This window comes from Haematobia irritans, chromosome 2 (genome assembly GCF_050003625.1).
Source record: "Haematobia irritans isolate KBUSLIRL chromosome 2, ASM5000362v1, whole genome shotgun sequence".
In the NCBI taxonomy this organism is placed as follows: domain Eukaryota; kingdom Metazoa; phylum Arthropoda; class Insecta; order Diptera; family Muscidae; genus Haematobia; species Haematobia irritans.
The window spans coordinates 108,661,363-108,687,043 of record NC_134398.1 but is presented as its reverse complement, the minus strand read 5'-3'; the positions used below and the strand labels follow the sequence as shown (position 1 = coordinate 108,687,043).

At 35.4% G+C, this 25,681-nt stretch overlaps 6 protein-coding genes and 1 long non-coding RNA gene across 9 annotated transcripts in view; 1 reads left to right on the top strand and 6 right to left on the bottom strand.

Moving 5' to 3' along the window:
- LOC142226008 (putative ATP-dependent RNA helicase DDX43) overlaps positions 1–25,681 on the top strand; it is a 505,423-nt gene that overhangs the window by 94,826 nt on the left and 384,916 nt on the right. The window lies entirely within an intron of this gene.
- LOC142226005 (putative ATP-dependent RNA helicase DDX43) overlaps positions 1–25,681 on the bottom strand; it is a 247,474-nt gene that overhangs the window by 202,177 nt on the left and 19,616 nt on the right. The window lies entirely within an intron of this gene.
- On the bottom strand, positions 3,653–4,679 carry LOC142226007 (putative ATP-dependent RNA helicase DDX43). The gene is made up of 2 exons (XM_075295866.1): positions 4,163–4,679; positions 3,653–4,080 (listed from the first exon to the last, which is right to left on the bottom strand). The coding sequence occupies exons 1-2, from the start codon at positions 4,281–4,283 to the stop codon at positions 3,779–3,781; spliced, it is 423 nt and encodes a 140-aa protein (XP_075151981.1). The 5' UTR covers positions 4,284–4,679; the 3' UTR covers positions 3,653–3,778.
- On the bottom strand, positions 7,499–8,508 carry LOC142223703 (uncharacterized). Of its 2 annotated transcripts, XR_012718862.1 has the most exons (3): positions 8,398–8,508; positions 8,218–8,341; positions 7,499–8,138 (listed from the first exon to the last, which is right to left on the bottom strand). It is a non-coding gene; the product is annotated as an uncharacterized LOC142223703 (long non-coding RNA). The 2 variants fall into 2 exon arrangements; XR_012718861.1 differs by having other exon boundaries at positions 8,218–8,497.
- Positions 17,856–18,872, bottom strand: LOC142225987 (uncharacterized). The gene is made up of 3 exons (XM_075295840.1): positions 18,587–18,872; positions 18,372–18,495; positions 17,856–18,289 (listed from the first exon to the last, which is right to left on the bottom strand). The coding sequence occupies exons 1-3, from the start codon at positions 18,626–18,628 to the stop codon at positions 17,982–17,984; spliced, it is 474 nt and encodes a 157-aa protein (XP_075151955.1). The 5' UTR covers positions 18,629–18,872; the 3' UTR covers positions 17,856–17,981.
- Positions 21,148–22,157, bottom strand: LOC142223702 (putative ATP-dependent RNA helicase DDX43). Its single transcript, XM_075293559.1, has 2 exons — positions 21,871–22,157; positions 21,148–21,779 (listed from the first exon to the last, which is right to left on the bottom strand). The coding sequence occupies exon 2, from the start codon at positions 21,646–21,648 to the stop codon at positions 21,274–21,276; it is 375 nt and encodes a 124-aa protein (XP_075149674.1). The 5' UTR covers positions 21,649–21,779; positions 21,871–22,157; the 3' UTR covers positions 21,148–21,273.
- Positions 23,247–24,266, bottom strand: LOC142223701 (putative ATP-dependent RNA helicase DDX43). Its single transcript, XM_075293558.1, has 2 exons — positions 23,970–24,266; positions 23,247–23,878 (listed from the first exon to the last, which is right to left on the bottom strand). Exon 2 carries the CDS (start codon positions 23,745–23,747, stop codon positions 23,373–23,375), a length of 375 nt encoding a protein of 124 aa, XP_075149673.1. The 5' UTR covers positions 23,748–23,878; positions 23,970–24,266; the 3' UTR covers positions 23,247–23,372.

Sequence of the window (25,681 nt, the reverse complement as noted above, 5' to 3'; positions counted from 1 at the left end):
GTTCAAAAACACTGTTGGAACACATGACATTCATCAAAATGTGGGTAATGACCTTCACTTTGATGTCCCATTAGCGGAATTGTGAACGAAGTCCGTTCCTGGCTTCCATGGTAGAATCTATGTTCTGTCCCCCAGTGGAAAACTTGGAATCAGGGATATGTTCGTTCAAAAACACTGTTGGAACTCATGACATACATCAAAATGTAGGTAATGACCTCCACTTTGATGTCCCATTAGCGAAATTTTGAACGAAGTCCGTTCCTGGCTTCCATGGTAAAATTTATGTTCTACCCGCCCAGTGGAAAACTTGGAATCAGGGATATCTTCGTCCAAAAACACTGTTGGAACACATGACATACATCAAAATGTGGGTAATGACCTCCACTTTGATGTCCCATAACCAGAATTTTGAACGAAGATCCTTCCTAGCTTCCATGTACTATGTTCGGTTTTCCCGTTGAAATTTTCGTGGTTACTTCATTAAAATAGTTTAATTTGAAGAAGATAATTAAATTTAATTGATGCGCATTTTATTTTTTATCGAGATTTCGTCAAGCTTTAGCAGAATTATGTTTGTTTTCATTTACAATTTTGATTATTTTAGAAAAAGTAATCGAGAAAATAAAATGATTTTCAACTCGAACATAGTACCCACCTTTAACAGCAAAAATGTTACTACATACACATTTTAATAAAAAATCACCTTTAACGTTACTAATGAATATGTAATAGATTTTTATGGAATCAATAAAAATGTTTGTGCTAATTCATAGGTCGTTTGGAAGATTTTCCATGTTATTTACTACCACTACGACCGCCATAACTAACGCCTACTCTACCACATTGCGTTCGATTATGTGCTTCTTCAGCACAGCGTTCTTTGGTTTTAGCAAAAGGTTCAGCCATGGTCGGGAGTCAGATGGTATATCCTGACCAGCTTCTTCAGGTATAGGAATTAATTCCGATGCTATGCCCCAATCGGATCGAGTTCTATAACTAAATATAGCACTGTTACTGTATTCTTCGATATTTCGGAACTGGAAATTGATGACATGGGTTATATCTTCTATGACCAGGTCACATGAGGCGATATCAGTTGCTATAAGATTGTTTACTTCACCAGAGATAATATCTGCAATAGCGAAATAGAATTTTTCATTCTTTTCAACAATTTCGATTGTTTGCTCGACCAAATCCAATGATACATCACGCACCGGTATGGGATTGTTCAAATAACCGTCGGTAAAATGTCGGACTCCTAGCACTTGTCATTACGGGTTGTTTATCGGGCCGTATATCCAATGATATCTTCCATATCCAAAATACGATGAGCTTCATCTAAAAATGGATAAGTTATAGTGGCTGTGTCAATAACATTCGCTTGTACAATTTAAACGATCAGCAGTGCAGATAATAATTTCCATACTACCTCCAACACATCCAATTTGTTCACAGCGATTGCCTTCTCCATAAATCATATTCCTGAATGAATTCTGTTGTTCCCTTCTTTCTCAATTTGCATGCCAATTCACGTTTTGGCGCCAAAACGCTATGGCTGTGGAATATTTTGATGTATAACATAGCGAACAATAAAAACACTAATATGTTTACCATTTCTGTTTGTGCTGTACCGTGAGATCTTCATTTTTAATAAAATAATAAATAAAATTATTTTATTATTCTAAATTTTGCACGACAACAAACCAATCCACCGGAGTTGCCACAACTTTCGAATTTCATTGTTACCATGTTTGCATTTTTGCATTTTTATTGAAAATAATTGAACCTTCACATTAAGAAACATTCTCAATGTGATCTAAAGGTGTCAAAAATGGAAACCGGGATATCTTCGTCCAAAAACACTCTTGGAGCACATGGCGTACATCAAAATGTAGGTAATGACTTCCACTTTGATGTGCCGTAAGCAGAATTTTGAACGGAGTCCGTTTCTGACTTCTATGGTAGAATCTATGTTCTGCCCCCCCAGTGGAAAACTTAGAATCAGGGATATCTTCGTTAAAAAACACTGTTGGAACTCATGACATACATCAAAATGTAGGTAATGACCTCCACTTTGATGTCCCATTAGCGAAATTTTGAACGAAGTCCGTTCCTGGCTTCCATGGTAAAATTTATGTTCTACCCGCCCAGTGGAAAATTTGGAATCAGAGATATCTTCGTTCAAAAACACTGTTGGAACACATGACATACATCAAAATGTGGGTAATGACCTCCACTTTGATGTCCCATTAGCGGAATTTTGAACGAAGTCCGTTCTTGGCTTCCATGGTAGAATCTATGTTCTGTCCCCAATGGAAAACTTGGAATCAGGGATATCTTCGTCCAAAAACACTGTTGGAACTCATAGCATACATCAAAATGTAGGTATTGACCTCCACTTTGATGTCCCATTAGCGGAATTTTGAACGATGTCCGTTCCTGGCTTCCATGGTAGAATCTATATTCTGCCCCCCCAGTGGAAAACTTGGAATCAGGGATATCCTCGTTCAAAAACACTGTTGGAGCACATGGCGTACATCAAAATGTAGGTAATGACTTCCACTTTGATGTCCCATAACCAGAATTTTGAACGAAGATCCTTCCTAGCTTCCATGATAGAATCTATCTACTAACCCTTAGTGGAAAAAATGTAATCGCTATTGCAGATATTACATCTGGTGAAGAAAAAAATCTTATAGCAACTGTCTCACGTGCCCTGGCCATAGACGATATAACCCATGTCATCAATTTCCAATTGTGATTTCAATTATTTTTGTATTTGATTTTCAACTTATTACAAAAATCATGAATCCAATTACCAAATTGTAGCCGTCGTGAAATTAATTTCAAATATTTTTGGATGAAGATATCTCAGAATCCATTTTTTTCACTACATAGATGAAGGTGGGTAAAAAAACAATATGATTTTAACTTATAAATTCAATTCATTTATTATTATTAAAATATTTTAAAAATTTTTAATTTTGTTAAAATATATATTTGGTTTTAATCTGGGATGAAAAAACTCCAGATGTTTTTATTTGAGTTTTATTTAACCTTAACCTTTTATCAAAAAATTGGAAGACAAAATCTTTAAGTTAACAAACTATTAAAAATGTAATTAATCAATCAATTTTTTAATCAAATTTAAAACAGTCAACTAAATTTTTAATTGAATCAATTAAAAAATTAATTGAAATTTTCTTATGAAATCAATTAATTTTTTAATCAAGTATTTTTTTATGTCCAATTAAAAAAGTATATAAATTAAATTAAAAAAGTAACATATAGCAATTTTGTTTAGTTTTAATTCATAAACTCGAATGGAATGAGATTCTCTTTACATTTGTTTATACAAATCTAAAACTTTCATTTTAAGGTCTGTACTATGTTCGGTTTTCCCGTTGAAATTTTCGTGGTTACTTCATTAAAATAGTTTAATTTGAAGAAGATAATTAAATTTAATTGATGCGCATTTTATTTTTTTATCGAGATTTCGTCAAGCTTTAGCAGAATTATGTTTGTTTTCATTTACAATTTTGATTATTTTAGAAAAAGTAATCGAGAAAATAAAATAATTTTCAACTCGAACATAGTACCCACCTTTAACAGCAAAAATGTTACTACATACATATTTTAATAAAAAATCACCTTTAACGTTACTAATGAATATGTAATAGATTTTTATGGAATCAATAAAAATGTTTGTGCTAATTCATAGGTCGTTTGGAAGATTTTCCATGTTATTTACTACCACTACGACCGCCATAACTAACGCCTACTCTACCACATTGCGTTCGATTATGTGCTTCTTCAGCACAGCGTTCTTTGGTTTTAGCAAAAGGTTCAGCCATGGTCGGGAGTCAGATGGTATATCCTGACCAGCTTCTTCAGGTATAGGAATTAATTCCGATGCTATGCCCCAATTGGATCGAGTTCTATAACTAAATATAGCACTGTTACTGTATTCTTCGATATTTCGGAACTGGAAATTGATGACATGGGTTATATCTACTGTGACCAGGTCACATGAGGCGATATCAGTTGCTATAAGATTGTTTACTTCACCAGAGATAATATCTGCAATAGCGAAATAGAATTTTTCATTCTTTTCAACAATTTCGATTGTTTGCTCGACCAAATCCAATGATACATCACGCACCGGTATGGGATTGTTCAAATAACCGTCGGTAAAATGTCGGACTCCTAGCACTTGTCATTACAGGTTGTTTATCGGGCCGTATATCCAATGATATCTTCCGAATCTGAGGGTCAAAACCCATATCCAAAATACGATGAGCTTCATCTAAAAATGGATAAGTAATAGTGGCTGTGTCAATAACATTCGCTTGTACAATTTAAACGATCAGGAGTGCAGATAATAATTTCCATACTACCTCCAACACATCCAATTTGTTCACGGCGATTGCCTTCTCCATAAATCATATTCCTGAATGAATTCTGTTGTTCCCTTCTTTCTCAATTTGCATCCCAATTCACGTATTGGCGCCAAAACGCTATGGCTGTGGAATATTTTGATGTACAACATAGCGAACAATAAAAACACTAATATGTTTACCATTTCTGTTTGTGCTGTACCGTGAGATCTTCATTTTTAATAAAATAATAAATAAAATTATTTTATTATTCTAAATTTTGAACGACAACAAACCAATCCACCGGAGTTGCCACAACTTTCGAATTTCATTGTTACCAAGTTTTCTTCATGAATGCATTTTTATTGAAAATAATTGAACCTTCACATTAAGAAACATTCTCAATGTGATCTAAAGGTGTCAAAAATGGAAACCGGGATATCTTCGTCCAAAAACACTCTTGGAGCACATGGCGTACATCAAAATGTAGGTAATGACTTCCACTTTGATGTGCCGTAAGCAGAATTTTGAACGGAGTCCGTTTCTGACTTCTATGGTAGAATCTATGTTCTGCCCCCCAGTGGAAAACTTAGAATCAGGGATATCTTCGTTAAAAAACACTGTTGGAACACATGACATACATCAAAATGTAGGTAATGACCTCCACTTTGATGTCCCATTAGCGGAATTTTGAACGAAGTCCGTTCCTGTTGGAACTCATGACATACATCAAAATGTAGGTAATGACCACCACTTTGATGTCCCATTAGCGAAATTTTGAACGAAGTCCGTTCCTGCCTTCCATGATAAAATTTATGTTCTGCCCAGCCCTGTGGAAAACTTGGAATCAGATATATCTTCGTTCAAAAACACTGTTAGAACACATGACATACATAAAAATGTGGGTAATGACCTCCACTTTGATGTCCCATTAGCGGAATTGTGAACGAAGTCCGTTCCTGGCTTCCATGGTAGAATCTATGTTCTGCCCCCAGTGGAAAACTTGGAATCAGGGATATCTTCGTTCAAAAACACTGTTGGAACTCATGACATACATCAAAATGTAGGTAATGACCTCCGCTTTGATGTCCCATTAGCGAAATTTTGAACGAAGTCCGTTCCTGGCTTCCATGGTAAAATTTATGTTCTACCCGCCCAGTGGAAAACTTGGAATCAGGGATATCTTCGTCCAAAAACACTGTTGGAGCACATGGCGTACATCAAAATGTAGGTAATGACTTCCACTTTGATGTCCCATAACCAGAATTTTGAACGAAGATCCTTCCTAGCTTCCATGATAGAATCTATCTACTAACCCTTAGTGGAAAAAGTGTAATCGCTATTGCAGATATTACATCTGGTGAAGAAAAAAATCTTATAGCAACTGCCTCACGTGCCCTGGCCATAGACGATATAACCCATGTCATCAATTTCCAATTGTGATTTCAATTATTTTTGTATTTGATTTTCAGCTTATTACAAAAATCATGAATCCAATTACCAAATTGTAGCCGTCGTGAAATTAATTTCAAATATTTTTGGATGAAGATATCTCAGAATCCATTTTTTTCACTACATAGATGAAGGTGGGTAAAAAAACAATATGATTTTAACTTATAAATTCAATTCATTTATTATTATTAAAATATTTTAAATATTTTTAATTTTATTAAAATATATATTTGGTTTTAATCTGGAATGAAAAAACTCCAGATGTTTTTATTTGAGTTTTATTTAACTTAACCTTTTGTCAAAACATTGGAAGACAAAATCTTTAAGTCAACAAACTATTAAAAATGTAATTAATCGATCAATTTTTTAATCAAATTTTGAACGGAGTCCGTTTCTGACTTCTATGGTAGAATCTATGTTCTGCCCCCCAGTGGAAAACTTAGAATCAGGGATATCTTCGGTAAAAAACACTGTTGGAACATGACCTCCACTTTGATGTCCCATTAGCGAAATTTTGAACGAAGTCCGTTCCTGGCTTCCATGGTAAAATTTATGTTCTACCCGCCCAGTGGAAAACTTGGAATCAGAGATATCTTCGTTCAAAAACACTGTTGGAACACATGACATACATCAAAATGTGGGTAATGACCTCCACTTTGATGTCCCATTAGCGGAATTTTGAACGAAGTCCGTTCCTGCCATCGATGGTAGAATCTATGTTCTGCCCCCCAGTGGAAAACTTGGAATCAGGGATATCTTCGTTCAAAACCACTGTTGGAACTCATGACATACATCAAAATGTATGTAATGACCACCACTTTGATGTCCCATTAGCGAAATTTTGAACGAAGTCCGTTCCTGGCTTCCATGATAAAATTTATGTTCTGCCCAGCCCTGTGGAAAACTTGGAATCAGATATATCTTCGTTCAAAAACACTGTTAGAACAAATGACATACATAAAAATGTGGGTAATGACCTCCACTTTGATGTCCCATTAGCGGAATTGTGAACGAAGTCCGTTCCTGGCTTCCATGGTAGAATCTATGTTCTGCCCCCCAGTGGAAAATTTGGAATCAGGGATATCTTCGTTCAAAAACACTGTTGGAACTCATGACATACATCAAAATGTAGGTAATGACCTCCACTTTGATGTCCCATTAGCGAAATTTTGAACGAAGTCCGTTCCTGGCTTCCATGGTAAAATGTATGTTCTACCCGCCCAGTGGAAAACTTGGAATCAGAGATATCTTCGTTCAAAAACACTGTTGGAACACATGACATACATCAAAATGTGGGTAATGACCTCCACTTTGATGTCCCATTAGCGGAATTTTGAACGATGTCCGTTCTTGGCTTCCATGGTAGAATCTATTCAAATCTAAAACTTTCATTTTAAGGTCTGTACTATGTTCGGTTTTCCCGTTGAAATTTTCGTGGTTACTTCATTAAAATAGTTTAATTTGAAGAAGATAATTAAATTTAATTGATGCGCATTTTATTTTTTATCGAGATTTCGTCAAGCTTTAGCAGAATTATGTTTGTTTTCATTTACAATTTTGATTATTTTAGAAAAAGTAATCGAGAAAATAAAATGATTTTCAACTCGAACATAGTACCCACCTTTAACAGCAAAAATGTTACTACATACATATTTTAATAAAAAATCACCTTTAACGTTACTAATGAATATGTAATAGATTTTTATGGAATCAATAAAAATGTTTGTGCTAATTCATAGGTCGTTTGGAAGATTTTCCATGTTATTTACTACCACTACGACCGCCATAACTAACGCCTACTCTACCACATTGCGTTCGATTAAATTTATGTGCTTCTTCAGCACAGCGTTCTTTGGTTTTAGCAAAAGGTTCAGCCATGGTCGGGAGTCAGATGGTATATCCTGACCAGCTTCTTCAGGTATAGGAATTAATTCCGATGCTATGCCCCAATCGGATCGAGTCCTATAACTAAATATAGCACTGTTACTGTATTCTTCGATATTTCGGAACTGGAAATTGATGACATGGGTTATATCTTCTATGACCAGGTCACATGAGGCGATATCAGTTGCTATAAGATTGTTTACTTCACCAGAGATAATATCTGCAATAGCGAAATAGAATTTTTCATTCCTTTCAACAATTTCGATTGTTTGCTCGACCAAATCCAATGATACATCACGCACCGGTATGGGATTGTTCAAATAACCGTCGGTAAAATGTCGGACTCCTAGCACTTGTCATTACGGGTTGTTTATCGGGCCGTATATCCAATGATATCTTCCATATCCAAAATACGATGAGCTTCATCTAAAAATGGATAAGTAATAGTGGCTGTGTCAATAACAATTTAAACGATCAGGAGTGCAGATAATAATTTCCATACTACCTCCAACACATCCAATTTGTTCACAGCGATTGCCTTCTCCATAAATCATATTCCTGAATGAATTCTGTTGTTCCCTTCTTTCTCAATTTGCGTCAATTCACGTTTTGGCGCCAAAACGCTATGGCTGTGGAATATTTTGATGTACAACATAGCGAACAATAAAAACACTAATATGTTTACCATTTCTGTTTGTGCTGTACCGTGAGATCTTCAGTTTTAATAAAATAATAAATAAAATTATTTTATTATTCTAAATTTTGCACGACAACAAACCAATCCACCGGAGTTGCCACAACTTTCGAATTTCATTGTTACCGCGTTTTCTTCATGAATGCATTTTTATTGAAAATAATTGAACCTTCACATTAAGAAACATTCTCAATGTGATCTAAAGGTGTCAAAAATGGAAACCGGGATATCTTCGTCCAAAAACACTCTTGGAGCACATGGCGTACATCAAAATGTAGGTAATGACTTCCACTTTGATGTGCCGTAAGCAGAATTTTGAACGGAGTCCGTTTCTGACTTCTATGGTAGAATCTATGTTCTGCCCCCCCCAGTGGAAAACTTAGAATCAGGGATATCTTCGTTAAAAAACACTGTTGGAACACATGACATACATCAAAATGTAGGTAATGACCTCCACTTTCATGTACCATTAGCGGAATTTTGAAGGAAGTCCGTTCCTGCCTTCCATGGTAGAATCTATGTTCTGCCCACCAGTGGAAAACTTGGAATCAGGGATATCTTCGTTCAAAAACACTGTTGGAGCTCATGACATACATCAAAATGTAGGTAATGACCTCCACTTTGATGTCCCGTTAGCGAATTTTTGAACGAAGTCTGTTCCTGCCTTCCATGATAAAGTTTATGTTCTGCCCAATCCAGTGGAAAACTTGGAATCAGAGATATCTTCGTTCAAAAACACTGTTGGAACACATGACATACATCAAAATGTGGGTAATGACCTCCACTTTGATATCCCATTAGCGGAATTGTGAACGAAGACCGTTCCTGGCTTCCATGGTAGAATCTATGTTCTGCCCCCCCAGTGGAAAACTTGGAATCAGGGATATCTTCGTTCAAAAACACTGTTGGAACTCATGACATACATCAAAATGTAGGTAATGACCTCCACTTTCATGTACCATTAGCGGAATTTTGAACGAAGTCCGTTCCTGCCTTCCATGGTAGAATCTATGTTCTGCCCCCCAGTGGAAAACTTGGAATCAGGGATATCTTCGTTCAAAAACACTGTTGGAACTCATGACATACATCAAAATGTAGGTAATGACCTCCACTTTGATGTCCCATTAGCGAAATTTTGAACGAAGTCCGTTCCTGCCTTCCATGATAAAATTTATGTTCTGCCCAACCCAGTGGAAAATTTGGAATCAGGGATATCTTCGTTAAAAAACACTGTTGGAACACATGACATACATCAAAATGTAGGTAATGACCTCTACTTTCATGTACCATTAGCGGAATTTTGAACGAAGGCCGTTCCTGCCTTCCATGATAAAATTTATGTTCTGCCCCCAGTGGAAAACTTGGAATCAGGGATATCTTCGTTCAAAAACACTGTTGGAACTCATGACATACATCAAAATGTAGGTAATGACCTCCACTTTGATGTCCCATTAGCGAAATTTTGAACGAAGTGCGTTCCTGGCTTCCATGGTAAAATTTATGTTCTACCCGGGCAGTGGAAAACTTGGAATCAGAGATATCTTCGTTCAAAAACACTGTTGGAACACATGACATACATCAAAATGTGGGTAATTACCTCCACTTCGATGTCCCATTAGCGGAATTTTGAACGAAGTCCGTTCTTGGCTTCCATGGTAGAATCTATGTTCTGCCCCCAGTGGAAAACTTGGAATCAGGGATATCTTCGTCCAAAAACACTGTTGGAACTCATGGCATACATCAAAATGTAGGTATTGAACTCCACTTTGATGTCCCATTAGCGGAATTTTGAACGATGTTCGTTCCTGGCTTCCATGGTAGAATCTATATTCTGCCCCCACCCCCAGTGGACAACTTGGAATCAGGGATAGCCTCGTTCAAAAACACTGTTGGAGCACATGGCGTACATCAAAATGTAGGTAATGACTTCCACTTTGATGTCCCATAACCATAATTTTGAACGAAGATCCTTCCTAGCTTCCATGATAGAATCTATCTACTAACCCTTAGTGGAAAAAATGTAATCGCTATTGCAGATATTACATCTGGTGAAGAAAAAAATCTTATAGCAACTGTCTCACGTGCCCTGGCCATAGACGATATAACCCATGTCATCAATTTCCAATTGTGATTTCAATTATTTTTGTATTTGATTTTCAGCTTATTACAAAAAATCATGAATCCAATTACCAAATTGTAGCCGTCGTGAAATTAATTTCAAATATTTTTGGATGAAGATATTTCAGAATCCATTTTTTTCACTACATAGATGAAGGTGGGTAAAAAAACAATATGATTTTAACTTATAAATTCAATTCATTTATTATTATTAAAATATTTTAAAAATTTTTAATTTTGTTAAAATATATATTTGGTTTTAATCTGGAATGAAAAAACTCCAGATGTTTTTATTTGAGTTTTATTTAACCTTAACCTTTTGTCAAAAAATTGGAAGACAAAATCTTTAAGTCAACAAACTATTAAAAATGTAATTAATCAATCAATTTTTTAATCAAATTTAAAACACAGTCAATTAAATTTTTAATTGAATCAATTAAAAAAATTAATTGAAATTTTCTTATGAAATCAATTAATTATATAATCAAGTATTTTTTTATGTCCAATTAAAAAAGTATATAAATTAAATTAAAAAAGTAACATAAAGAAATTTTGTTTAGTTTTAATTCATAAACTCGAATGGAAGGAGATTCTCTTTACATTTGTTTATACAAATCTAAAACTTTCATTTTAAGGTCTGTACTATGTTCGGTTTTCCCGTTGAAATTTTCGTGGTTACTTCATTAAAATAGTTTAATTTGAAGAAGATAATTAAATTTAATTGATGTGCATTTTATTTTTTATCGAGATTTCGTCAAGCTTTAGCAGAATTATGTTTGTTTTCATTTACAATTTTGATTATTTTAGAAAAAGTAATCGAGAAAATAAAATGATTTCCAACTCGAACATAGTACCCACCTTTAACAGCAAAAATGTTACTACATACATATTTTAATAAAAAATCACCTTTAACGTTACTAATGAATATGTAATAGATTTTTATGGAATCAATAAAAATGTTTGTGCTAATTCATAGGTCGTTTGGAAGATTTTCCATGTTATTTACTACCACTACGACCGCCATAACTAACGCCTACTCTACCACATTGCGTTCGATTATGTGCTTCTTCAGCACAGCGTTCTTTGGTTTTAGCAAAAGGTTCAGCCATGGTCGGGAGTCAGATGGTATATCCTGACCAGCTTCTTCATGTATAGGAATTAATTCCGATGCTATGCCCCAATCGGATCGAGTTCTATAACTAAATATAGCACTGTTACTGTATTCTTCGATATTTCGGAACTGGAAATTGGTGACATGGGTTACTTCTTCTATGACCAGGTCACATGAGGCGATATCAGTTGCTATAAGATTGTTTACTTCACCAGAGATAATATCTGCAATAGGGAAATAGAATTTTTCATTCTTTTCAACAATTTCGATTGTTTGCTCGACCAAATCCAATGATACATCACGCACCGGTATGGGATTGTTCAAATAACCGTCGGTAAAATGTCGGACTCCTAGCACTTGTCATTACGGGTTGTTTATCGGGCCGTATATCCAATGATATCTTCCATATCCAAAATACGATGAGCTTCATCTAAAAATGGATAAGTAATAGTGGCTGTGTCAATAACATTCGCTTGTACAATTTAAACGATCAGGAGTGCAGATAATAATTTCCATACTACCTCCAACACATCCAATTTGTTCACAGCGATTGCCTTCTCCATAAACCATATTCCTGAATGAATTCTGTTGTTCCCTTCTTTCTCAATTTGCATGCCAATTCACGTTTTGGAAAAAATGGAAACCGGGATATCTTCGTCCAAAACCACTCTTGGAGCACATGGCGTACATCAAAATGTAGGTAATGACTTCCACTTTGATGTGCCGTAAGCAGAATTTCGAACGGAGTCCGTTTCTGACTTCTATGGTAGAATCTATGTTCTGCCCCCCAGTGGAAAACTTAGAATCAGGGATATCTTCGTTAAAAAACACTGTTGGAACACATGACATACATCAAAATGTAGGTAATGACCTCCACTTTGATGTCCCATTAGCGGAATTTTGAACGAAGTCCGTTCCTGCCTTCCATGGTAGAATCTATGTTCTGCCCCCCAGTGGAAAACTTGGAATCAGGGATATCTTCGTTCAAAAGCACTGTTGGAACTCATGACATACATCAAAATGTAGGTAATGACCACCACTTTGATGTCCCATTAGCGAAATTTTGAACGAAGTCCGTTCCTGCCTTCCATGATAAAATTTATGTTCTGCCCAACCCTGTGGAAAACTTGGAATCAGATATATCTTCGTTCAAAAACACTGTTGGAACTCATGACATACATCAAAATGTAGGTAATGACCTCCACTTTGATGTACCATTAGCGAAATTTTGAACGAAGTCCGTTCCTGCCTTCCATGATAAAATTTATGTTCTACCCAACCCAGTGGAAAACTTGGAATCAGATATATCTTCGTTCAAAAACACTGTTGGAACACATGACATACATCAAAATGTGGATAATGACCTCCACTTTGATGTCCCATTAGCGGAATTGTGAACGATAAAATTTATGTTCTACCCAACCCAGTGGAAAACTTGGAATCAGATATATCTTCGTTCAAAAACACTGTTGGAACACATGACATACATAAAAATGTGGATAATGACCTCCACTTTGATGTCCCATTAGCGGAATTGTGAACGAAGTCCGTTCCTGGCTTCCATGGTACAATCTATGTTCTGTCCCCAATGGAAAACTTGGAATCAGGGATATCTTCGTCCAAAAACACTGTTGGAACTCATGGCATACATCAAAATGTGGGTAATGACCTCCACTTTGATGTCCCATTAGCGGAATTTTGAACGAAGTCCGTTCTTGGCTTCCATGGTAGAATCTATATTCTGCCCCCCAGTGGAAAACTTGGAATCAGGGATATCCTCGTTCAAAAACACTGGTGGAGCACATGGCGTACATCAAAATGTAGGTAATGACTTCCACTTTGATGTCCCATAACCAGAATTTTGGACGAAGATCCTTCCTAGCTTCCATGATAGAATCTATCTACTAACCCTTAGTGGAAAAAATGTAATCGCTATTGCAGATATTACATCTGATGAAGAAAAAAATCTTATAGCAACTGCCTCACGTGCCCTGGCCATAGACGATATAACCCATGTCATCAATTTCCAATTGTGATTTCAATTATTTTTGTATTTGATTTTCAACTTATTGCAAAAATCATGAATCCAATTACCAAATTGTAGCCGTCGTGAAATTAATTTCAAATATTTTTGGATGAAGATATCTCAGAATCCATTTTTTTCACTACATAGATGAAGGTGGGTAAAAAAACAATATGATTTTAACTTATAAATTCAATTCATTTATTATTATTAAAATATTTTAAATATTTTTAATTTTATTAAAATATATATTTGGTTTTAATCTGGAATGAAAAAACTCCAGATGTTTTTATTTGAGTTTTATTTAACCTTAACCTTTTGTCAAAAAATTGGAAGACAAAATCTTTAAGTCAACAAACTATTAAAAATGTAATTAATCAATCAATTTTTTAATCAAATTTAAAACACAGTAAATTAAATTTTTAATTGAATCAATTAAAAAATTAATTGAAATTTTCTTATGAAACCAATTAATTTTTTAATCAAGTATTTTTTTTATGTCCAATTAAAAAAGTATATAAATTAAATTAAAAAAGTAACATAAAGAAATTTTGTTTAGTTTTAATTCATAAACTCGAATGGAAGGAGATTCTCTTTACATTTGTTTATACAAATCTAAAACTTTCATTTTAAGGTCTGTACTATGTTCGGTTTTCCCGTTGAAATTTTCGTGGTTACTTCATTAAAATAGTTTAATTTGAAGAAGATAATTAAATTTAATTGATGCGCATTTTATTTTTTATCGAGATTTCGTCAAGCTTTAGCAGAATTATGTTTGTTTTCATTTACAATTTTGATTATTTTAGAAAAAGTAATCGAGAAAATAAAATGATTTTCAACTCGAACATAGTACCCACCTTTAACAGCAAAAATGTTACTACATACATATTTTAATAAAAAATCACCTTTAACGTTACTAATGAATATGTAATAGATTTTTATGGAATCAATAAAAAGGTTTGTTCTAATTCATAGGTCGTTTGGAAGATTTTCCATGTTATTTACTACCACTACGACCGCCATAACTAACGCCTACTCTACCACATTGCGTTCGATTAAATTTATGTGCTTCTTCAGCACAGCGTTCTTTGGTTTTAGCAAAAGGTTCAGCCATGGTCGGGAGTCAGATGGTATATCCTGACCAGCTTCTTCAGGTATAGGAATTAATTCCGATGCTATGCCCCAATCGGATCGAGTCCTATAACTAAATATAGCACTGTTACTGTATTCTTCGATATTTCGGAACTGGAAATTGATGACATGGGTTACATCTTCTATGACCAGGTCACATGAGGCGATATCAGTTGCTATAAGATTGTTTACTTCACCAGAGATAATATCTGCAATAGCGAAATAGAATTTTTCATTCTTTTCAACAATTTCGATTGTTTGCTCGACCAAATCCAATGATACATCACGCACCGGTATGGGATTGTTCAAATAACCGTCGGTAAAATGTCGGACTCCTAGCACTTGTCATTACGGGTTGTTTATCGGGCCGTATATCCAATGATATCTTCCATATCCAAAATACGATGAGCTTCATCTAAAAATGGATAAGTAATAGTGGCTGTGTCAATAACATTCGCTTGTACAATTTAAACGATCAGGAGTGCAGATAATAATTTCCATACTACCTCCAACACATCCAATTTGTTCACAGCGATTGCCTTCTCCATGAATCATATTCCTGGATGAATTCTGTTGTTCCCTTCTTTCTCAATTTGCATGCCAATTCACGTTTTGGCGCCAAAATGCTATGGCTGTGGAATATTTTGATGTACAACATAGCGAACAATAAAAACACTAATATGTTTACCATTTCTGTTTGTGCTGTACCGTGAGATCTTCATTTTTAATAAAATAATAAATAAAATTATTTTATTATTCTAAATTTTGCACGACAACAAACCAATCCACCGGAGTTGCCACAACTTTCGAATTTCATTGTTACCGCGTTTTCTTCATGAATGCATTTTTATTGAAAATAATTGAACCTTCACATTAAGAAACATTCTCAATGTTATCTCAAGGTGTCAAAAATGGAAACCGGGATATCTTCGTCCAAAAACACTCTTGGGGCACATGCCGTACATCAAAATGTAGGTAATGACTTCCACTTTGATGTGCCGTAAGCAGAATTTTGAACGGAGTCCGTTTCTGACTTCTATGGTAGAATCTATGTTCTGCCCCCCAGTGGAAAACTTGGAATCAGGGATATCTTCGTTCAAAAACACTGTTGGAACTCATGACATACATCAAAATGTAGGTAATGACCTCCACTTTGATGTCCCGTTAGCGAAATTTTGAACGAAGTCCGTTCCTGCCTTCCATGGTAGAATCTATGTTCTGCCCAACCCAGTGGAAAACTTGGAATCAGGGATATCTTCGTTCAAAAACACTGTTGGAACACATGACATAAATCACAATGTGGGTAATGACCTCCCCTTTGATGTCCCATTAGCGGAATTGTGAACGAAGTCCGTTCCTGGCTTCCATGGTAGAATCTATGTTCTGCCCAACCCAGTGGAAAACTTGGAATCAGGGATATCTTCGTTCAAAAACACTGTTGGAACACATGACATACATCCAAATGTAGGTAATGACCTCCACTTTGATGTCCCATTAGCGAAATTTTGAACGAGGTCCGTTCCTGGCTTCCATGGTAAAATGTATGTTCTACCCGCGCAGTAGAAAACTTGGAATCAGAGATATCTTCGTTCAAAAACACTGTTGGAACACATGACATACATCAAAATGTGGGTAATGACCTCCACTTTGATGTCCCAATAGCGGAATTTTGAACGAAGTCCGTTCTTGGCTTCCATGGTACAATCTATGTTCTGTCCCCAATGGAAAACTTGGAATCAGGGATATCTTCGTCCAAAAACACTGTTGGAACTCATGGCATACATCAAAATGTGGGTAATGACCTCCACTTTGATGTCCCATTAGCGGAATTTTGAACGAAGTCCGTTCTTGGCTTCCATGGTAGAATCTATATTCTGCCCCCCCCCAGTGGAAAACTTGGAATCAGGGATATCCTCGTTCAAAACACTGTTGGAGCACATGGCGTACATCAAAATGTAGGTAATGACTTCCACTTTGATGTCCCATAACCAGAATTTTGGACGAAGATCCTTCCTAGCTTCCATGATAGAATCTATCTACTAACCCTTAGTGGAAAAAATGTAATCGCTATTGCAGATATTACATCTGATGAAGAAAAAAATCTTATAGCAACTGCCTCACGTGCCCTGGCCATAGACGATATAACCCATGTCATCAATTTCCAATTGTGATTTCAATTATTTTTGTATTTGATTTTCAACTTATTGCAAAAATCATGAATCCAATTACCAAATTGTAGCCGTCGTGAAATTAATTTCAAATATTTTTGGATGAAGATATCTCAGAATCCATTTTTTTCACTACATAGATGAAGGTGGGTAAAAAAACAATATGATTTTAACTTATAAATTCAATTCATTTATTATTATTAAAATATTTTAAATATTTTTAATTTTATTAAAATATATATTTGGTTTTAATCTGGAATGAAAAAACTCCAGATGTTTTTATTTGAGTTTTATTTAACCTTAACCTTTTGTCAAAAAATTGGAAGACAAAATCTTTAAGTCAACAAACTATTAAAAATGTAATTAATCAATCAATTTTTTAATCAAATTTAAAACACAGTAAATTAAATTTTTAATTGAATCAATTAAAAAATTAATTGAAATTTTCTCATGAAACCAATTAATTTTTTAATCAAGTATTTTTTTTTATGTCCAATTAAAAAAGTATATAAATTAAATTAAAAAAGTAACATAAAGAAATTTTGTTTAGTTTTAATTCATAAACTCGAATGGAAGGAGATTCTCTTTACATTTGTTTATACAAATCTAAAACTTTCATTTTAAGGTCTGTACTATGTTCGGTTTTCCCGTTGAAATTTTCGTGGCTACTTCATTAAAATAGTTTAATTTGAAGAAGATAATTAAATTTAATTGATGCGCATTTTATTTTTTTATCGAGATTTCGTCAAGCTTTAGCAGAATTATGTTTGTTTTCATTTACAATTTTGATTATTTTAGAAAAAGTAATCGAGAAAATAAAATGATTTTCAACTCGAACATAGTACCCACCTTTAACAGCAAAAATGTTACTACATACATATTTTAATAAAAAATCACCTTTAACGTTACTAATGAATATGTAATAGATTTTTATGGAATCAATAAAAATGTTTGTGCTAATTCATAGGTCGTTTGGAAGATTTTCCATGTTATTTACTACCACTACGACCGCCATAACTAACGCCTACTCTACCACATTGCGTTCGATTAAATTTATGTGCTTCTTCAGCACAGCGTTCTTTGGTTTTAGCAAAAGGTTCAGCCATGGTCGGGAGTCAGATGGTATATCCTGACCAGCTTCTTCAGGTATAGGAATTAATTCCGATGCTATGCCCCAATCGGATCGAGTCCTATAACTAAATATAGCACTGTTACTGTATTCTTCGATATTTCGGAACTGGAAATTGATGACATGGGTTATATCTTCTATGACCAGCTCACATGAGGCGATATCAGTTGCTATAAGATTGTTTACTTCACCAGAGATAATATCTGCAATAGCGAAATAGAATTTTTCATTCTTTTCAACAATTTCGATTGTTTGCTCGACCAAATCCAATGATACATCACGCACCGGTATGGGATTGTTCAAATAACCGTCGGTAAAATGACGGACTCCTAGCACTTGTCATTACGGGTTGTTTATCGGGCCGTATATCCAATGATATCTTCCATATCCAAAATACGATGAGCTTCATCTAAAAATGGATAAGTAATAGTGGCTGTGTCAATAACATTCGCTTGTACAATTTAAACGATCAGGAGTGCAGATAATAATTTCCATACTACCTCCAACACATCCAATTTGTTCACAGCGATTGCCTTCTCCATAAATCATATTCCTGAATGAATTCTGTTGTTCCCTTCTTTCTCAATTTGCATGCCAATTCACGTTTTGGCGCCAAAATGCTATGGCTGTGGAATATTTTGATGTACAACATAGCGAACAATAAAAACACTAATATGTTTACCATTTCTGTTTGTGCTGTACCGTGAGATCTTCATTTTTAATAAAATAATAAATAAAATTATTTTATTATTCTAAATTTTGCACGACAACAAACCAATCCACCGGAGTTGCCACAACTTTCGAATTTCATTGTTACCGCGTTTTCTTCATGAATGCACTTTTATTGAAAATAATTGAACCTTCACATTAAGAAACATTCTCAATGTTATCTCAAGGTGTCAAAAATGGAAACCGGGATATCTTCGTCCAAAAACACTCTTGGGGCACATGGCGTACATCAAAATGTAGGTAATGACTTCCACTTTGATGTGCCGTAAGCAGAATTTTGAACGGAGTCCGTTTCTGACTTCTATGGTAGAATCTATGTTCTGCCCCCCAGTGGAAAACTTGGAATCAGGGATATCTTCGTTCAAAAACACTGTTGGAACTCATGACATACATCAAAATGTAGGTAATGACCTCCACTTTGATGTCCCGTTAGCGAAATTTTGAACGAAGTCCGTTCCTGCCTTCCATGGTAGAATCTATGTTCTGCCCAACCCAGTGGAAAACTTGGAATCAGGGATATCTTCGTTCAAAAACACTGTTGGAACACATGACATAAATCACAATGTGGGTAATGACCTCCCCTTTGATGTCCCATTAGCGGAATTGTGAACGAAGTCCGTTCCTGGCTTCCATGGTAGAATCTATGTTCTGCCCAACCCAGTGGAAAACTTGGAATCAGGGATATCTTCGTTCAAAAACACTGTTGGAACACATGACATACATCCAAATGTAGGTAATGACCTCCACTTTGATGTCCCATTAGCGAAATTTTGAACGAGGTCCGTTCCTGGCTTCCATGGTAAAATGTATGTTCTACCCGCCCAGTAGAAAACTTGGAATCAGAGATATCTTCGTTCAAAAACACTGTTGGAACACATGACATACATCAAAATGTGGGTAATGACCTCCACTTTGATGTCCCAATAGCGGAATTTTGAACGAAGTCCGTTCTTGGCTTCCATGGTACAATCTATGTTCTGTCCCCAATGGAAAACTTGGAATCAGGGATATCTTCGTCCAAAAACACTGTTGGAACTCATGGCATACATCAAAATGTGGGTAATGACCTCCACTTTGATGTCCCATTAGCGGAATTTTGAACGAAGTCCGTTCTTGGCTTCCATGGTAGAATCTATATTCTGCCCCCCCCCCAGTGGAAAACTTGGAATCAGGGATATCCTCGTTCAAAACACTGTTGGAGCACATGGCGTACATCAAAATGTAGGTAATGACTTCCACTTTGATGTCCCATAACCAGAATTTTGGACGAAGATCCTTCCTAGCTTCCATGATAGAATCTATCTACTAACCCTTAGTGGAAAAAATGTAATCGCTATTGCAGATATTACATCTGATGAAGAAAAAAATCTTATAGCAACTGCCTCACGTGCCCTGGCCATAGACGATATAACCCATGTCATCAATTTCCAATTGTGATTTCAATTATTTTTGTATTTGATTTTCAACTTATTGCAAAAATCATGAATCCAATTACCAAATTGTAGCCGTCGTGAAATTAATTTCAAATATTTTTGGATGAAGATATCTCAGAATCCATTTTTTTCACTACATAGATGAAGGTGGGTAAAAAAACAATATGATTTTAACTTATAAATTCAATTCATTTATTATTATTAAAATATTTTAAATATTTTTAATTTTATTAAAATATATATTTGGTTTTAATCTGGAATGAAAAAACTCCAGATGTTTTTATTTGAGTTTTATTTAACCTTAACCTTTTGTCAAAAAATTGGAAGACAAAATCTTTAAGTCAACAAACTATTAAAAATGTAATTAATCAATCAATTTTTTAATCAAATTTAAAACACAGTAAATTAAATTTTTAATTGAATCAATTAAAAAATTAATTGAAATTTTCTCATGAAACCAATTAATTTTTTAATCAAGTATTTTTTTTTATGTCCAATTAAAAAAGTATATAAATTAAATTAAAAAAGTAACATAAAGAAATTTTGTTTAGTTTTAATTCATAAACTCGAATGGAATGAGATTCTCTTTACATTTGTTTATACAAATCTAAAACTTTCATTTTAAGGTCTGTACTATGTTCGGTTTTCCCGTTGAAATTTTCGTGGCTACTTCATTAAAATAGTTTAATTTGAAGAAGATAATTAAATTTAATTGATGCGCATTTTATTTTTTTATCGAGATTTCGTCAAGCTTTAGCAGAATTATGTTTGTTTTCATTTACAATTTTGATTATTTTAGAAAAAGTAATCGAGAAAATAAAATGATTTTCAACTCGAACATAGTACCCACCTTTAACAGCAAAAATGTTACTACATACATATTTTAATAAAAAATCACCTTTAACGTTACTAATGAATATGTAATAGATTTTTATGGAATCAATAAAAATGTTTGTGCTAATTCATAGGTCGTTTGGAAGATTTTCCATGTTATTTACTACCACTACGACCGCCATAACTAACGCCTACTCTACCACATTGCGTTCGATTAAATTTATGTGCTTCTTCAGCACAGCGTTCTTTGGTTTTAGCAAAAGGTTCAACCATGGTCGGGAGTCAGATGGTATATCCTGACCAGCTTCTTCAGGTATAGGAATTAATTCCGATGCTATGCCCCAATCGGATCGAGTCCTATAACTAAATATAGCACTGTTACTGTATTCTTCGATATTTCGGAACTGGAAATTGATGACATGGGTTATATCTTCTATGACCAGCTCAAATGAGGCGATATCAGTTGCTATAAGATTGTTTACTTCACCAGAGATAATATCTGCAATAGCGAAATAGAATTTTTCATTCTTTTCAACAATTTCGATTGTTTGCTCGACCAAATCCATCACGCACCGGTATGGGATTGTTCAAATAACCGTCGGTAAAATGTCGGACTCCTAGCACTTGTCATTACGGGTTGTTTATCGGGCCGTATATCCAATGATATCTTCCATATCCAAAATACGATGAGCTTCATCTAAAAATGGATAAGTAATAGTGGCTGTGTCAATAACATTCGCTTGTACAATTTAAACGATCAGGAGTGCAGATAATAATTTCCATACTACCTCCAACACATCCAATTTGTTCACAGCGATTGCCTTCTCCATAAATCATATTCCTGAATGAATTCTGTTGTTCCCTTCTTTCTCAATTTGCATGCCAATTCACGTTTAGGCGCCAAAATGCTATGGCTGTGGAATATTTTGATGTACAACATAGCGAACAATAAAAACACTAATATGTTTACCATTTCTGTTTGTGCTGTACCGTGAGATCTTCATTTTTAATAAAATAATAAATAAAATTATTTTATTATTCTAAATTTTGCACGACAACAAACCAATCCACCGGAGTTGCCACAACTTTCGAATTTCATTGTTACCTGTTTTCTTCATGAATGCATTTTTATTGAAAATAATTGAACCTTCACATTAAGAAACATTCTCAATGTTATCTCAAGGTGTCAAAAATGGAAACCGGGATATCTTCGTCCAAAAACACTCTTGGGGCACATGGCGTACATCAAAATGTAGGTAATGACTTCCACTTTGATGTGCCGTAAGCAGAATTTTGAACGGAGTCCGTTTCTGACTTCTATGGTAGAATCTATGTTCTGCCCCCCAGTGGAAAACTTGGAATCAGGAATATCTTCGTTACAAAACACTGTTGGAACACATGACATACATCAAAATGTAGGTAATGACCTCCACTTTCATGTACCATTAGCGGAATTTTGAACGAAGTCCGTTCCTGCCTTCCATGGTAGAATCTATGTTCTGCCCCCCAGTGGAAAACTTGGAATCAGGGATATCTTCGTTCAAAAACACTGCTGGAACTCATGACATACACCAAAATGTAGGTAATGACCTCCACTTTGATGTCCCATTAGCGAAATTTTGAACGAAGTCCGTTCCTGCCTTCCATGATAAAATTTATGTTCTGCCCAACCCAGTGGAAAACTTGGAATCAGAGATATCTTCGTTCAAAAACACTGTTGGAACACATGACATTCATCAAAATGTGGGTAATGACCTTCACTTTGATGTCCCATTAGCGGAATTGTGAACGAAGTCCGTTCCTGGCTTCCATGGTAGAATCTATGTTCTGTCCCCCAGTGGAAAACTTGGAATCAGGGATATGTTCGTTCAAAAACACTGTTGGAACTCATGACATACATCAAAATGTAGGTAATGACCTCCACTTTGATGTCCCATTAGCGAAATTTTGAACGAAGTCCGTTCCTGGCTTCCATGGTAAAATTTATGTTCTACCCGCCCAGTGGAAAACTTGGAATCAGGGATATCTTCGTCCAAAAACACTGTTGGAACACATGACATACATCAAAATGTGGGTAATGACCTCCATGATTTTCAACTCGAACATAGTACCCACCTTTAACAGCAAAAATGTTACTACATACATATTTTAATAAAAAATCACCTTTAACGTTACTAATGAATATGTAATAGATTTTTATGGAATCAATAAAAATGTTTGTGCTAATTCATAGGTCGTTTGGAAGATTTTCCATGTTATTTACTACCACTACGACCGCCATAACTAACGCCTACTCTACCACATTGCGTTCGATTAAATTTATGTGCTTCTTCAGCACAGCGTTCTTTGGTTTTAGCAAAAGGTTCAACCATGGTCGGGAGTCAGATGGTATATCCTGACCAGCTTCTTCAGGTATAGGAATTAATTCCGATGCTATGCCCCAATCGGATCGAGTCCTATAACTAAATATAGCACTGTTACTGTATTCTTCGATATTTCGGAACTGGAAATTGATGACATGGGTTATATCTTCTATGACCAGCTCAAATGAGGCGATATCAGTTGCTATAAGATTGTTTACTTCACCAGAGATAATATCTGCAATAGCGAAATAGAATTTTTCATTCTTTTCAACAATTTCGATTGTTTGCTCGACCAAATCCATCACGCACCGGTATGGGATTGTTCAAATAACCGTCGGTAAAATGTCGGACTCCTAGCACTTGTCATTACGGGTTGTTTATCGGGCCGTATATCCAATGATATCTTCCATATCCAAAATACGATGAGCTTCATCTAAAAATGGATAAGTAATAGTGGCTGTGTCAATAACATTCGCTTGTACAATTTAAACGATCAGGAGTGCAGATAATAATTTCCATACTACCTCCAACACATCCAATTTGTTCACAGCGATTGCCTTCTCCATAAATCATATTCCTGAATGAATTCTGTTGTTCCCTTCTTTCTCAATTTGCATGCCAATTCACGTTTAGGCGCCAAAATGCTATGGCTGTGGAATATTTTGATGTACAACATAGCGAACAATAAAAACACTAATATGTTTACCATTTCTGTTTGTGCTGTACCGTGAGATCTTCATTTTTAATAAAATAATAAATAAAATTATTTTATTATTCTAAATTTTGCACGACAACAAACCAATCCACCGGAGTTGCCACAACTTTCGAATTTCATTGTTACCTGTTTTCTTCATGAATGCATTTTTATTGAAAATAATTGAACCTTCACATTAAGAAACATTCTCAATGTTATCTCAAGGTGTCAAAAATGGAAACCGGGATATCTTCGTCCAAAAACACTCTTGGGGCACATGGCGTACATCAAAATGTAGGTAATGACTTCCACTTTGATGTGCCGTAAGCAGAATTTTGAACGGAGTCCGTTTCTGACTTCTATGGTAGAATCTATGTTCTGCCCCCCAGTGGAAAACTTGGAATCAGGAATATCTTCGTTACAAAACACTGTTGGAACACATGACATACATCAAAATGTAGGTAATGACCTCCACTTTCATGTACCATTAGCGGAATTTTGAACGAAGTCCGTTCCTGCCTTCCATGGTAGAATCTATGTTCTGCCCCCCAGTGGAAAACTTGGAATCAGGGATATCTTCGTTCAAAAACACTGCTGGAACTCATGACATACACCAAAATGTAGGTAATGACCTCCACTTTGATGTCCCATTAGCGAAATTTTGAACGAAGTCCGTTCCTGCCTTCCATGATAAAATTTATGTTCTGCCCAACCCAGTGGAAAACTTGGAATCAGAGATATCTTCGTTCAAAAACACTGTTGGAACACATGACATTCATCAAAATGTGGGTAATGACCTTCACTTTGATGTCCCATTAGCGGAATTGTGAACGAAGTCCGTTCCTGGCTTCCATGGTAGAATCTATGTTCTGTCCCCCAGTGGAAAACTTGGAATCAGGGATATGTTCGTTCAAAAACACTGTTGGAACTCATGACATACATCAAAATATAGGTAATGACCTCCACTTTGATGTCCCATTAGCGAAATTTTGAACGAAGTCCGTTCCTGGCTTCCATGGTAAAATTTATGTTCTACCCGCCCAGTGGAAAACTTGGAATCAGAGATATCTTCGTTCAAAAACACTGTTGGAACACATGACATACATCAAAATGTGGGTAATGACCTCCACTTTGATGTCCCATTAGCGGAATTTCGAACGAAGTCCGTTCTTGGCTTCCATGGTAGGATCAATGTCGGTCCCCAATGGAAAACTTGGAATCAGGGATATCTTCGTCCAAAAACACTGTTGGAACTCATGGCATACATCAAAATGTAGGTATTGACCTCCACTTTGATGTCCCATTAGCGGAATTTTGAACGATGTCCGTTCCTGGCTTCCATGGTAGAATCTATATTCTGCCCCCCAGTGGAAAACTTGGAATTAGGGATACCCTCGTTCAAAAACACTGTTGGAGCACATGGCGTACATCAACATGTAGGTAATGACTTCCACTTTGATGTCCCATAACCAGAATTTTGAACGAAGATCCTTCCTAGCTTCCATGATAGAATCTATCTACTAACCGTTAGTGGAAAAAATG